At 63.5% G+C, this 12,632-nt stretch overlaps 1 protein-coding gene across 8 annotated transcripts in view; it reads right to left on the bottom strand.

Annotated features, from left to right (window-relative positions):
* LRP1 (LDL receptor related protein 1) overlaps positions 1-12,632 on the bottom strand; it is an 86,731-nt gene that overhangs the window by 29,191 nt on the left and 44,908 nt on the right. For 5 of the 8 annotated variants that reach the window (XM_077788649.1, XM_077788642.1, XM_077788644.1 and 2 more), the window contains exons 13-36: positions 12,387-12,609; positions 11,517-11,706; positions 11,038-11,163; positions 10,801-10,941; positions 10,416-10,541; positions 10,111-10,227; positions 9,922-10,002; positions 8,941-8,991; positions 7,048-7,215; positions 6,608-6,790; positions 6,039-6,239; positions 5,712-5,957; positions 5,256-5,453; positions 4,233-4,437; positions 3,971-4,135; positions 3,445-3,689; positions 3,064-3,195; positions 2,754-2,981; positions 2,444-2,618; positions 1,984-2,078; positions 1,539-1,688; positions 1,282-1,422; positions 941-1,069; positions 45-176 (exon numbers count right to left, since the gene is read on the bottom strand). In XM_077788649.1, coding sequence (XP_077644775.1) covers positions 45-176; positions 941-1,069; positions 1,282-1,422; positions 1,539-1,688; positions 1,984-2,078; positions 2,444-2,618; positions 2,754-2,981; positions 3,064-3,195; positions 3,445-3,689; positions 3,971-4,135; positions 4,233-4,437; positions 5,256-5,453; positions 5,712-5,957; positions 6,039-6,239; positions 6,608-6,790; positions 7,048-7,215; positions 8,941-8,991; positions 9,922-10,002; positions 10,111-10,227; positions 10,416-10,541; positions 10,801-10,941; positions 11,038-11,163; positions 11,517-11,706; positions 12,387-12,609 — 3,848 coding nt within the window. The remainder of the gene's footprint in view (positions 1-44; positions 177-940; positions 1,070-1,281; positions 1,423-1,538; positions 1,689-1,983; positions 2,079-2,443; positions 2,619-2,753; positions 2,982-3,063; positions 3,196-3,444; positions 3,690-3,970; positions 4,136-4,232; positions 4,438-5,255; positions 5,454-5,711; positions 5,958-6,038; positions 6,240-6,607; positions 6,791-7,047; positions 7,216-8,940; positions 8,992-9,921; positions 10,003-10,110; positions 10,228-10,415; positions 10,542-10,800; positions 10,942-11,037; positions 11,164-11,516; positions 11,707-12,386; positions 12,610-12,632) is intronic. The other 3 variants (XM_077788646.1, XM_077788647.1, XM_077788648.1) reach the window with 1 other exon arrangement.

Below are 12,632 nucleotides of genomic sequence, written 5' to 3'. Positions count from 1 at the left end.
GTCCTGTTCCCAGCCCCCCTGTCCTGTTCCCAGCCCCACATCACCTGCGTGGAAGTCGATTCCCACAGCCAGGGAGGTCCCCGAGACCGGCACAAGAGCATCCGACTTGTCATTGGGGTCCAGGGGAATGCCCCGGATCCCCTCGTGCACCGAGTACAGCAGGAAGGAGCCAACACCTGCAACGCAGGGGCAGGGACAGTCAGACACACCCCAAAACCCACATGCTGTCCCTGCACCTTGGAAATCTGTGACAGGGGAGGATCATGAGCCTGGCAGGGCTCTGCAGGAACAGCAAAGAACTCCGTGGGGGCTGCAACCCCCGTCCCAGTCCATTCCAGGGTCCAGTCCTGCTCCAGGGGGGCACGAGTGAAGCCCCTTCCCACCACCCACCACCCCCACCCCGTGTTGGCAAAGGCTCCGCAGCGCATCTGGGTCAGGGCAGCACTTGTTATTCAGCCCCTGCCCTGACCCAGATGGTGCAGAGCTCTGCCAAACCCCCCCAAAACCACCCGGAACACTTTGCACACAAACAGCCTTTGAGAGGCCCTGGCAGTGCCCGAGGGGATGGCAGCGAGGGGTTCTGCAGAGCAGAACCTGGCCCTGCTCCCAGTGAGCCCAACCTGCTGCCCACAGCGAGGGTCCCACCTCTCCGGGAGGGTCCAGTCCACCAGTGACACCCTTGGTGACCAGGCAGTGCCCCCACGCTCATCAGGGACAGCCCAGGCAAGGCTATCGCTGCCACCTGAGCCCACAACCCCCCCAAGCCCCTCCAGTGTCCTTCTGGTGCCCAGAGTTCCCCTGCAGTGACGTGGGACACAGAGCAGTGGGTAGGAGGCACACAGGGTCAGCAGCTGGGGTGGCCACAGGCATGGCTGGGGTGGCCACAGGGCCTCGCTGCACCGAGGGATGGTTCAGGGAGGGGACAGGGACCAGCACACACCTTCACAGGACTGCTGCCCACTCTTGAGGCTGTAGCCTGCGGTGCACATGCAGGAGCGGGAGGTCTCCGAGGTGGGGAGGCACAGCTGCGAGCAGTCCCCGTTGTTCTGGCTGCAGGGATTGGTCCCAGCTGTGGCAGAAAAAAAAAAAGGGTGAGGGGCTACGGGGGGCGAGGGTGCACCCAGCAAGGCTGGGACAGCCAGGGCAGCACCCGTACGAGGTGTGAGCGCCCTGCACCAGCCAGCACAGGCTTGGCACGAGGGCAAGGGCAAAGCTTGGGCCAGCTGTCAGGGATGGAGCCACCACTGAGCACTGCCCAGCCCCACGGGACCCCGCCCTGACCTTGCTGGATGCTCTCGTCGTACACCTTCATGTGCATCACCAGCGTGGTGCTGTTGCGCAGCACCGTCACCTCCGTCCCGTCCTTCTTGTTGCAGGTGCCCATCCTCTCGGAGGCCTGGTCAGCCCACCACAGCTTGTCCCCTGTAGGGAGGAGGCAGGAGCATGGGGCAGCGCTCCCCACCCCAGCTGAGGTGGGCGGGAGAGTTTGGGAAGGGCCAGGAGACATGGAAAGGTGTCTCCCCCTCGGCAGCCCTCACCCATGATGGCCAGGGCGGTGGCCTTGCTCAGCTGGCTCCGCACAGACTCCAGCACCTCCAGGTTGCTGCCATCCAGGTCACACCTGTTGATGGTGCCGTTGCCAGAGCTGATCCAGTAGAGTTTGCTCTCCGGGTAGTCGATGGCCAGGCCTGGAAAGGACGGGAATGTCACCAGGCTGGTGGCACGCAGGGATCGTCACAGAGCTGGAGGTGGGATGGGATGGGATGGGGTGGGATGGGATGGGGATGGGGATGGCATGGCATGGCATGGCATGGCATGGCATGGCATGGCATGGGATTGGGATGGAGTGAGCAGGCAGGTAAGGCCATGGTGACCCAGAACAGGACAGCTGCCATCCCCCCAAGGAGCCAGAGTGGGGACTTGAGGCTCTGCAGGACAGCGAGACGAGGTGAGGGATCCTGGAGGCCATGGAGGGGTTCGTACCAACAGGTCCCTTCTGGTTGGTGAAGAGGAGTGTGCGGTTGCTGCCGTCCATGTTGGCCACACTGATGTTGTCCCCATCTGTCCAGTACAGCTTCCTGCAAGGTGAGAGGACAATGGGCGAGGGGCCATGCTGCCAGCAGCCCCCTGCACCCTCCCAGCCTTGCAGAGCCCCTCACCTGCTCATGGCACAGCCTGGGCAGCCCCACAGCCCCTTGTCCCCACCCAGGAGAGGGCTTGGGGGCTGCCAAAGCCCTGAGCACCTGGATTGTCACACACTGGTGAGTGCTCACTTAGCACAGCCCGCTCCCCTTCACACACGAGTGTGCAGACACACGGCTCACCCCCCATCTCCTGTGACACGCAGGGACAGCCCCCGTTCTCTCCCCCATCACACACAAACACACCCCTGTGCCTGCACACACGCCTCTGTCCCACCAGCCCCACGTCCCACCAGACTCACCCCTGGAGCGGGTGCACCACCAGGCAGTGAGGCTTGTCCAGCCCCTGGATCACAGCGTTCTTGAAGGAACCGTCCAGCCTGGCCACGTTGATCTGCTTCTTGTTGGCGTCGTAGCTGGTCCAGAAGAGGTTTCTGGAAACCCAATCCACGGAGAGGCCGTGAGCGTTGGGCAGGTCTGCAAGGGAACGGAGAGGGGAGCTCGTCAGCTGTGAGGACGGGGCTGGGATGATGCTCAGATGAAGAGGAAGGGCAGATCTCGGGGAGCTGAAGGCTCTGGAGGGTCGGGGGTCTGAGCTCCCCTCACACCAACCTGCAGAGACGACGGTCTCCACGCCGGTGCCGTTGATGAAAGCTCTCTTGATGGTCTGGGTGCGGACATCTGACCAGTAAATGCGCTGCTCCAAAGCATCGTAGTCCACCACGGTGACATTGTCGATGTCGGGCACGGTGAAGGAGATGATGTAGTTGTAGTAGGGGTTGTCGATGTCCACGCCCCGGATCTCCATCTGCCGTGCGTACAGCAGGAACTTCTTAAACTCTGCGAGAAGAAAAAGGGCAGCGGTGGGATCGTGGCTCCAGAGCACCCCCTCACCCCCCCAGCTCCCCTGGCAGACCCCTACCATAGCAGGTGGTGTTGTCCTTGTCCAGCTTCATGAGGTGGGGGCAGGCACAGGACAAGGTGCGGTTGTAGTTGATGAGGCAGAGGTGGGAACACGGCCCTTTGCCCCCGTTGGCTTCGCAGGGATTAGGAGCTGCAAAGGGGAGAGGACTCAGCGACATCCCAGCCTGGGGGACACCCACCCGGGAGACCCCAAGAGCTGCAGCCCCCCCAGACCCTGCCTGCCCCATCGAGCATCGCCTGACGGGGCAAAGGGGCAGCCACAGGGATGAGAGCAGCATCCACCTGCTGCTCCAAGGGGGTGCGAGCGCAGACCAAGTGCCAGTGCCACCCTCTGCTGTCCCCCCACCCCATCCCCTCTTCTGCGCTCCCTCAGCCTCACCCAGGGGCTGCCGGGAGGGGTGATACACCTGCAGGTCAAAGGGCTGCGTGTTGGTCCTCTGCACCACGGTCACGTTGTGCCCCGTCCACTTGTTGGCCTTGGCCAAGGTGTTGGTGCGCCAGTCGGTCCAGTACACCTCCCCCCCGTAGAGGGTGACAGCGAAGGGGTGGGACAGGTACTCGTGTCCCCTCAGCACCTCGATGTGCCCTGTGCCATCATACAGGGCTGAGTAGATGGCATCCGACCTGTGCCAGGGGGAGATGAGGGTGAGGGAGGTGAGGAGGGGGCACCACAGGGTCTTTAACCCAAAAGCAACAACCAGCAGGGTCTAATCAGCCGTGATGGAAATCCTGCTGATTTACACCAGCATCCACAGAGGACAGCACCCAGAGCCTGGCCTGGCCCACGCTGGAGACGCAAACAGACCCCACAGCGTGAAGGCTTCTCTCTCCCAGCCCAGCACAACACTGGAACCAGGGGAAGATCCAGACTGGGAGGGACACACAGAGAGGTGTCCTGGCCCTACCTGGCATCGATCCAGAGGATCCTCTTCTCCAGGTAGTCCACAGTGAGCCCGTTGGGCCACCCCCCCGAGCCCGTCTCCTTGTGGATGGTGCGTCGGCCCTCGCCGCTCATGGAGGCGGCCTCGATGCGGGGCAGGCTGGCGTCCCAGTCCGTCCAGAACAGGATCCTGCCAGGAGGGACTGTGAGCAAGGACAGGAGCCCGTGGCCTCGTCCCCCCACAGCTGCTGGCGTGTCCCGCTGAGCGCTGTCCCCTCCTGCCTCACCCGTAGCGAGGGTCCAGGGCGATGGCGCGGGGGTGCTCGATGTCCCCGGCCAGCAGCGTGGTCCTCATGGTGCCATCCAGCTTGGCCACCTCGATCTGGTCCAGGTTGCTCTCCACCCAGTAGATGTTGCCAGCGATCCAGTCCACGGCCAGCCCCTCGGGGGTGGCCAGGCCGTACTGTATCACCACCTCGAAGCTGGTCAGAGCTGTGGGGCACAAGCTGAGGGCTCAGCCTGGTGTCCCCTTCCCCAGCCCACTCAGCTCTACCACCACCCCTGTGTCCCCAACAGCTCCAACCAGCTCAGCTGGGGTTGGCTGTGGGCGGACGTGTCCTCCCCAAACAGAGCCTGAACCACCCCTGTCCATGGTCCAAACCTCGAAGGGCTCAGCACCCCATATCCATGGTCAGACCCCAAGGAGCTCAGCATCCCAAATCCATAGTCCAGACCCCAAAGAATTCAGCCCCCATCCATGTCCCAGGCCTCAAAGGGCTCAGCCCCCAATCCATAGTCCAGACCCCAAAGAGCTCAGGCCCCATCCATAGTACAGACCTTAAAGGCCTCAGCACCCCCTGTCCATAGTCCAGACCCCAAAGAGTTCAGCCCCCATCCATAGTCCCAGGCCCCAAAGGGCTCAGCACCTCCTGTCCATAGTCCCAGACCCCAAGAGCTCAGCACCCCCTGTCCATAGTCCAGGCTCCAAAGAGCTCAGCATCCATCCACAGTCCAGACCCTAAAGGGCTCAGCCCCCCATCCCTAGTCCTGCCACTGGGCCCCTGCAGGAGCAGCACTGATGTCAAGGGTGTCCTCTCTGTGCCCAGCTGCTGGGCTGCAATTACCAGCAGGGAAGCGCTGGGAATGCTAATTAACTGCTGCATAATGAGAGCAGAACTTTATCAGGATCACTGTCAGGGCCGTGGGCTTCAGCTGCTGCATCACCGTGGGGTGCCACAGAATCGCTGACCCCAGACCTGCACCCCTGCTTTCCCTCCAAGCCCCAGCTCTCCCAGCCCAAGGCTCCGCACCCCCGTTCTCCAGCAGCTTTCCCCTGTAGATTTTGTCCTCCACCACGTCGGTCCAGTACAGGGAGCTTTGGTTGAGGTGGAAGTCCAGGGCGATGGTGTTGCGCAGCCCGGGCACCAGGACGCTGTAGTCCCCTCGGTGCAGGTCGATGCGCCGGATCTCGTGGCGGTTGGAGAAGATGATGAACGGCTTGAAAGGGTCTGGGAGAAGCAGAGCAGGGTCAGGGACAAGGCAGGGGACAGTGCACCCAGCCCCAGCTATTGTCAGCACAGATCTCACCATCATCACCCAGCCACGTCCATCAGCACAACCCCCAGCTCCACGAGAGGACAAACTCCCCGAGGCAGCTGGGGGGCTGCGACCAGTCCCTGGTGACCCCAAAACCCACCCAGGCTGCGGCAGCTCTCGCTCCCCAAAACACACCCAGGCTGCGGCAGCTCTTGCCCCTCAAAACCCACCCAGGCTGCGGCAGCTCTCGCCATCGGGCTCCAGCATCCAGCCCTCGTAGCAGGAGCACTTGACATTGTACTTGTCCTGCTCGCACTTCTGGCTGCACTTGAGGTGCTTGGCACAGTAGCTCTGGATCTGGCAGGTCTTGTTGTCAGCACCCAGCTCCATGCCCAGGGGACAGGAGCACACGATGCCCTCGCCAGGGGCCACGGTGCAGTTGTGGCTGCAGCCGCCGTTGTTGAGGGAACACTGGTCTGTGGGGACAGGACATGGTTGTCACCTCCTCGTCCCACTCCCGGGTCACCCCGCAGCCCCGCGCCCGGCCCCGCGCTCACCGCAGAGCTCGCCCTCGTCGGAGCCGTCGCCGCAGTCATCGGAGCCGTCGCAGAGCTTCTCAGGGGGCAGGCAGATGGAGGTGTTGTTGGCACAGGTGTGAGAGGGGGGTTTGCACACCAGGGACTCGCAGTTCTCCTCGTCAGAGTTGTCCTCGCAGTCGCTGTCCCCGTCACAGACCCAGGCCTTGCTGATGCACCGGGCTGACGGGGCAGAGCAGAACCAGAAGGGACGTTATTCCAGGCATTCCCAGATGTTATTCCAGGCATGGGCAGCATGGGGGTGTTTGAGTAGCTCAAACACCAAAAGCTGGACCAGAGCTGGCCCAGATGGGACAGATCAGGGAGGGCCTAGGGGGTCAGGAGGTCAGCCCCATAACCAGTGTCCCACTACTCTTGTCCCCAGCCCACCAAAGTGTGTCCCAGCCCCTTCCTCAGAGAAGAGCAGATCTGAGGATGACAGAATCCATCAGGATCATGGTTCACAGGTTGGCTGCTTGTATTTCCCCATTATCCAGGCACCGAGGACAGTCCAGCCCCCCCAGGTGGGATCCCCTGCCCCCTGCTCTCACCTGAGTCCTTGCAGCCGAATTTGACGTTGGGGTCGCAGACGTGGGTGACCCCCTCGCAGTTCTTCTCGTCGCTGGAGTCCATGCAGTCCGTGTCACCGTCACAGCGCCAGCGCATGGGGATGCACAGCCCGTCCAGCCGGCACTGGAACTCGTCCGTGTGGCAGCCCCCGGGCGGGCGCGTGGCTGTGGGGAGGGCACTGCTCACTGCCTGCACCCCACCGAGCTGGGGGGCTCCAGGACAGGGTGAGGAGCAGGCACTCAGCCAGCAGGAAAAACAGCTGGAGGCACCAGAGGCACAGGAGGGGCATCTGAGCGCTGAGTGCAGCCAGAGAAGCTGCAGAATTCCCTGCCTAGAGAAGCAGGGCGGCGCTGCCCGGGGCAGGGTTTGCCTCTGGGGGCCATGGCAGTGGCTGGGGGTCCCTCCCGCGTGCTGGGCTCACCCTGGTTGGTGCAGTTGGCATGGGTCTCGTCGCTGTAGTCGCCGCAGTCGTTGTCCCCGTCGCAGGTCCAGTGCACGGGGATGCAGCGCCCGCTGTTGCACTTGAACTGGTTGCTGGAGCAGGAGTGGCTGCAGCCGGCCTCGTCGCTGTTGTCCCCGCAGTCGTTGTCTGGAGAGGGAAGGGGGGCGGGCAGGGGGTCAGCAGGGGCCCGGCCAGGAGGGGGCTGGCAGGAGGGAGGACAGCAGAGACCCCTCGCCGGGGGAAGCGGGGGGCAACGGGGACCGGACAGAGCACGCCGGCAGACGGGACGGGGGGTGACGGCAGCCCCTCGGTGCTGGCGGTGGGACCCCCGCCACGGGCTGCAGACCCCCGGCCCTCCCACCCCACAGCACCAGCAGCACACAGAGAAAATGAAACACAGAAACTGCATAGATCAGCCATGAACCTGGGGGGCCCTGGGCTCCACTCTGGGGGGAGCGGGTGCTCCATTGGGGGTGCACCCATGGGGAGGGGGCTGCAACAGCCAAGTGGGGGGGTTGGGTTGCCTGGAGGAAACCCCCACGCCCACCGTGGGCAGGGGGAGGTTTGGTCTGAGGGTACCTGGACACTGGCAATGCAGCCCCTCTGCCTGCCTGGCACGGGGGGCCTGGCCTGGGCACCACCACAGGGCTCCTCTGTGGATGCCCTACCTGAGACTGGTCAAGGGGATTTGCTTCCTGGTGCCTCAGGATGGGTAAAAGGATGATGGCACTGATGGGGACATTGGCACTGATGGGGACGATGGCACTGATGGGGACAATGGCACTGATGGGGACAGTGGCACTGATGGGGACAGTGGCACTGATAGAGGTATTGGCACTGCTGGGGACAATGGCACTGATGGGGATAATAGCACTGATGGGGACGATGACACTGATAGGGACAGTGGCACTGATGGGGACAGTGGCACTGCTGGGGACAGTGGCACTGATGGGGACGATGGCACTGATGGGGATAATAACACTGATAAAGACAATGACACTGATGGGGACAATGGCACTGATGGGGACGATGGCACTGCTGGGGACAGTGGCACTGCTGGGGACAGTGGCACTGATGGGGACGATGGCACTGCTGGGGACAGTGGCACTGATGGGGACGATGGCACTGCCAGCTGCCACGTGGCCTCGCCAGCAGCACCTGCAACCCTTGACCTCTCTGGTCTCCCCCCAAGAGCAGCTTCCCACGGGGCTCTGCTTGGTGAGCTGGGAGGAGCAGTGGCTCCTTGGCACCTGGCACATCCCTCCTGCTACTGGGGAGCTGGGGGACATTGCTGGAGAGCTGGGGGACATTGCCTGAGGCACAGGGGACATTGCTGGAGAGGAGGAGGGCACCACCAGAGGCACCAGGGGCACCACCAGAGGCCTGGGAGCATTGCCAGAAGCACAGGGGTATTGCCAGAGGCCCGGGGGCATTGCCAGAGGCACAGGGGCATTGCCAGAGGCACAGGGGACATTGCTGGAGAGCTGGGGAACATTGCTGGAGAGCTGGGGGACATTGCCAGAGGCACAGGGGGCATTGCTGGAGAGGAGGAGGGCACTACCAGAGGCACAGGGGCATCACCAGAGGCACCAGGGGCACCACCAGAGGCACAGGGGCATTGCCAGAGGCACAGGGGCATCACCAGAGGCACCAGGGGCACCACCAGAGGCCTGGGAGCATTGCCAGAGGCACAGGGGCATTGCCAGAGGCACCAGGGGCATTGCCAGAGGCAGCAGGGGCATTGCCAGGGGCACAGGGGCATTGCCAGTGTCCAGCAGCAGCCCCCGGGGCTCGCAGCCCTCTGGAGGGGGCAGGTCTGGGGGCTCGGGGGGCCCGCTGGGGGGTCTGGTGCATGTTGATCTATGCACTAACCGGTAGGCTTTGGACAGTTCTTTTCGTCAGAGCCATCCCCACAATCTTTTTCTGAAACACAGAACCACCAGACAGGAGCGTGGGCACGGTGACAAACACAACCCACCACAGTGACAACCACGGCACACGCACAGCAGGTGGCACAGAGACACCGGGACACGGACACGGACACACGGACACGGACACACGGAGGCACCGGGCAGCCTGGGAGGCGAGACCAGAAGCAGCAGAGGGTGCTGGGGGAGCGGGGGGCAGCCGGGCTGGGGGGACCCTCGTGGTGCTGCAGCTCCTGCCCCGGGCACCTGGCGAGGCTTGGGGCTGCACGAGGGGCTCCACGCCACGGCCTGGCTGCCACAGTGGGGAATCCCAGGAGAAGAGACCATCCCCTGGCAGGGCCAGCTCCAAGGGAGCTCAGGAAGACTCCAGGGAGAGTCCTGCACCCACAGCTCTGCTCAGCCAGGCACCAGTGTCTCACATGCCCAATGTTAATTATTCCCAACAAGGCAGAGCGCCTCAAAGATTGGTATAAACTTGTGGGAAAGGAAAGTACCCTTGGGGCAAACCCTCTGTCCCAGGCCTGGCCCTGGGAAGATCCAAGGGCAGATGGGAGCTGGCTGGGAGAGCTCTCCTGCCTTCCCTGAGGCTGCAGGACCTGGCTCAGCCCTACCAGCAGCTCTGGCCATGCCACACTCAGTTCCAGCAGCAGGGAAAGGTTTTGGAAAGCTTGCAAAGGATGCCAAGGTCTGGAACAATCCCTGCCAGGTCACTCCTGCAGCTCTCCCTGCCCCAGCGCAGCCAAGGGCTGGGGGCTGTAGGACGGGCTCATCTTTGGCTCACGCCCGCTCCCCTTGGGGTCTGGCTTCTGCCCCTCAGCACACGCTGAGAACTGGCCCAAATTGCCAAAATGGGGTCCCTGCCAGGCTGCACCCCCGCCTCAGGTCTCGCCATCCCCTCGGGAGCACCCCGGGGCCGGGTCCTCACCGTTGTCACAGCGCCAGTTGATGTTGATGCAGCGCCCGTTGTTGCAGGTGAACTGCGTCAGGGGGAAGCAGGTCGGGTAGGCTGCAGGGGAGGGAGAGGCACCGTCAGCACGGGGGACACCTCATGTGCACCCCAACTCTCACAGCCCCAGCGCTCCCAGTGCTCCCAGTGCTCCCAGTCCCAGCTCACCACACGAGGCAGACTCGTCAGAGCGGTCCCCGCAGTCATCATCCAGGTCACACGTCCAGGAGATGGGGATGCAGCGGCCACTGGCGCAGGAGAACTGGTTGGGGGAGCAGGTCCGGGCTGGCCAGGAGGAACAGATGGAGAGTTAATGGCCCACGGTACCTTGTTGTGCCAGGGGAAGGTGAGCAACAACCTCCTGGTCCCCTGCAAGGCCCAGGTGCACAGCCAAGGTGTGGGCACATGTGAGATCAGGCTGTGGCTCAGCACGGGTTCTCCTGAGAGCCCTGAGGACAAGGCAGGGTCCTCACCTGAGCAGGTGGAGTTGGACTCGTCCTCGTTGTTCCCGCAGTCGTTGTCCCCGTCGCAGAGCCAGCGGTTGGGGATGCAGCGGTTGTTCTTGCACTTGAAGCGGTCTGAAGGGCAGGTGTGCTGGTCTGTGGGGGGAAACCACACTCAGGACCTGCCCCTCATCCCACCCCATCCCACCTCTACGTCCAACAAAGAGAAAAACTGGGACAGAAAAGAGCTGGAGCCTCAAACTTGGCATCAGAATCTCAACCAACATTTTCCTCCTGTACCTCCTCCTCTCCTCAAGCGGGAGAGGGGACAGAGGGGTCCTGGCTACCCAACCCTGCCCCAAGCACTGCCTCCACATCTGGGAGAGCCCTAGCCCAAGCAGGAGGGGTCACGCACGGCAGAGCTCGGGGGCTTCGTCGCTGTTGTCCAGGCAGTCGTTGTCCCCGTCGCATTTCCAGCGCTCTTGGATGCAGCGGTTGTTCTTGCAGGCGAACTCCCCGGGCTGGCACTGCGGCGGGGGGATGTAGGACGGATTGGCTGCCAAGGGGAAAGCACAGGCAGGATTTTAACCAGGTGACCAAGGGCAGCTTCCCATGGAGAAAGAGAGTCCCCACAAGGGTCCCCCCAGCCTACCCTGGCAGGTGACAGAGTCCGACCCCAGCATCTGATCCTCGGCGCAGGCGCACTGACGGCCCCGGGGGGTGGCCAGGCACAGGCTGCTGCACCCCCCGTTGTTGACACGGCATTTGTTGGAGCCCACTGCGGAGGCAAAGGGGTGAGGAGATGGCACCTCAGTGCCCAGGGACCTCTGCAGACCCACAGGGGTGCTGGGAGCCCCTGGCCCCCTGGACTCCCTCAACATCAGCCGCAGTTGGAAGCTAGCTGGAAACCCCACGTGAGGCCACGGGGACCTCTCAGGGGACGCAGAGCCCGATGGAATCACGGTGGGAAAAAGAGGGAAGGCTGGAAGGGCAGGGCACGAGCGAGAGGAAAGACAAACAAGGAGTATGGGGATGGCTAAAAGGAAACAAAAAGATGTGGGGGGCTGCTTAGGAAACTCAGACTTGCCCCCAGCCCCATCCCTGCGAGCCCAGCCCCTCGTGCCCTCGCACCTTGCTGCTGCTGCGCGTCGTACATGCGGATCTCGAAGATGGGCGGGCGCTCGTTGCGCAGCAGGCTCACGGCCTTGGAGGCCTGGTCCAGCCGGTAGATGCTGCCGCTGCGGTACTCGGTCCAGAACAGAAAGTTGCTGTAGTGGCACAGCCCGAAGGCGTGGTTCAGCTCCGGGCCCTCATACACGATCTGCGGGTGCGGGGAGGCGCAGAGGCTCCGTTAGCTGGGATGGGCACTCGGGGACAGGGCAGGGACGGGGATGGGGACAGGGACGGGGACGGGGACAGGGATGGGGACAGGGACGGGGACAGGGACGGGGACAGGGACAGGGACAGGGACAGGGACGGGGACGGGGACGGGGACAGGGAAAGGGACAGGGACAGGGATGGGACGGGGACAGGGATGGGACGGGGACAGGGACGGGGACAGGGAAAGGGACAGGGACAGGGATGGGACGGGGACAGGGATGGGGACGGGGACAGGGACAGGGACAGGACAGGGACGGGGACGGGGACAGGGACAGGGACAGGGATGGGGACGGGGACGGGGACAGGGAAAGGGACAGGGACAGGGATGGGACGGGGACAGGGACGGGGACGGGGACAGGGACAGGGACAGGGACAGGGACAGGGACAGGGACGGGGACGGGGACGGGGACAGGGAAAGGGACAGGGACAGGGATGGGACGGGGACAGGGACGGGGATGTGGACAGGGACAGGGACAGGGATGGGGACGGGGACAGGGACAGGGACAGGGCAGGGACGGGGACAGGGACAGGGTGATGGAAGGGGAGAGCAGAGAGGCCACAGCTCAGCTGCCCCAGCGCTGTGGGTGATCAGTGTCCCAGGCCCATGGGACCCCCACTCGCCTTCCGCTCGGTGCCATTGAGATAAACCATCTCGATGCGGTCGTAGAAAGCATCCACCCAGTACAGGATCTTGGCCGGGATGTCCAGGCTCAGCCCGTTGGGCCACAGGACGGTTTTGGAGGTGATGAAGATGTTGCGGTTGGAACCATCCATCCAAGCCCTCTCGATCTTGCCCCTCTTGCTGTCCTTGGGATCCTCCTCCCAGTCTGTCCAGTACATCCACCTGCCACGGACATTAGGCTGAGC

The sequence above is a fragment of the Lonchura striata genome, chromosome 27 (genome assembly GCF_046129695.1).
Source record: "Lonchura striata isolate bLonStr1 chromosome 27, bLonStr1.mat, whole genome shotgun sequence".
NCBI classification, from domain to species: Eukaryota; Metazoa; Chordata; class Aves; order Passeriformes; family Estrildidae; genus Lonchura; species Lonchura striata.
The sequence above is the reverse complement of the archived record's forward strand: the minus strand, read 5'-3'. Positions and strand labels throughout refer to the sequence as shown.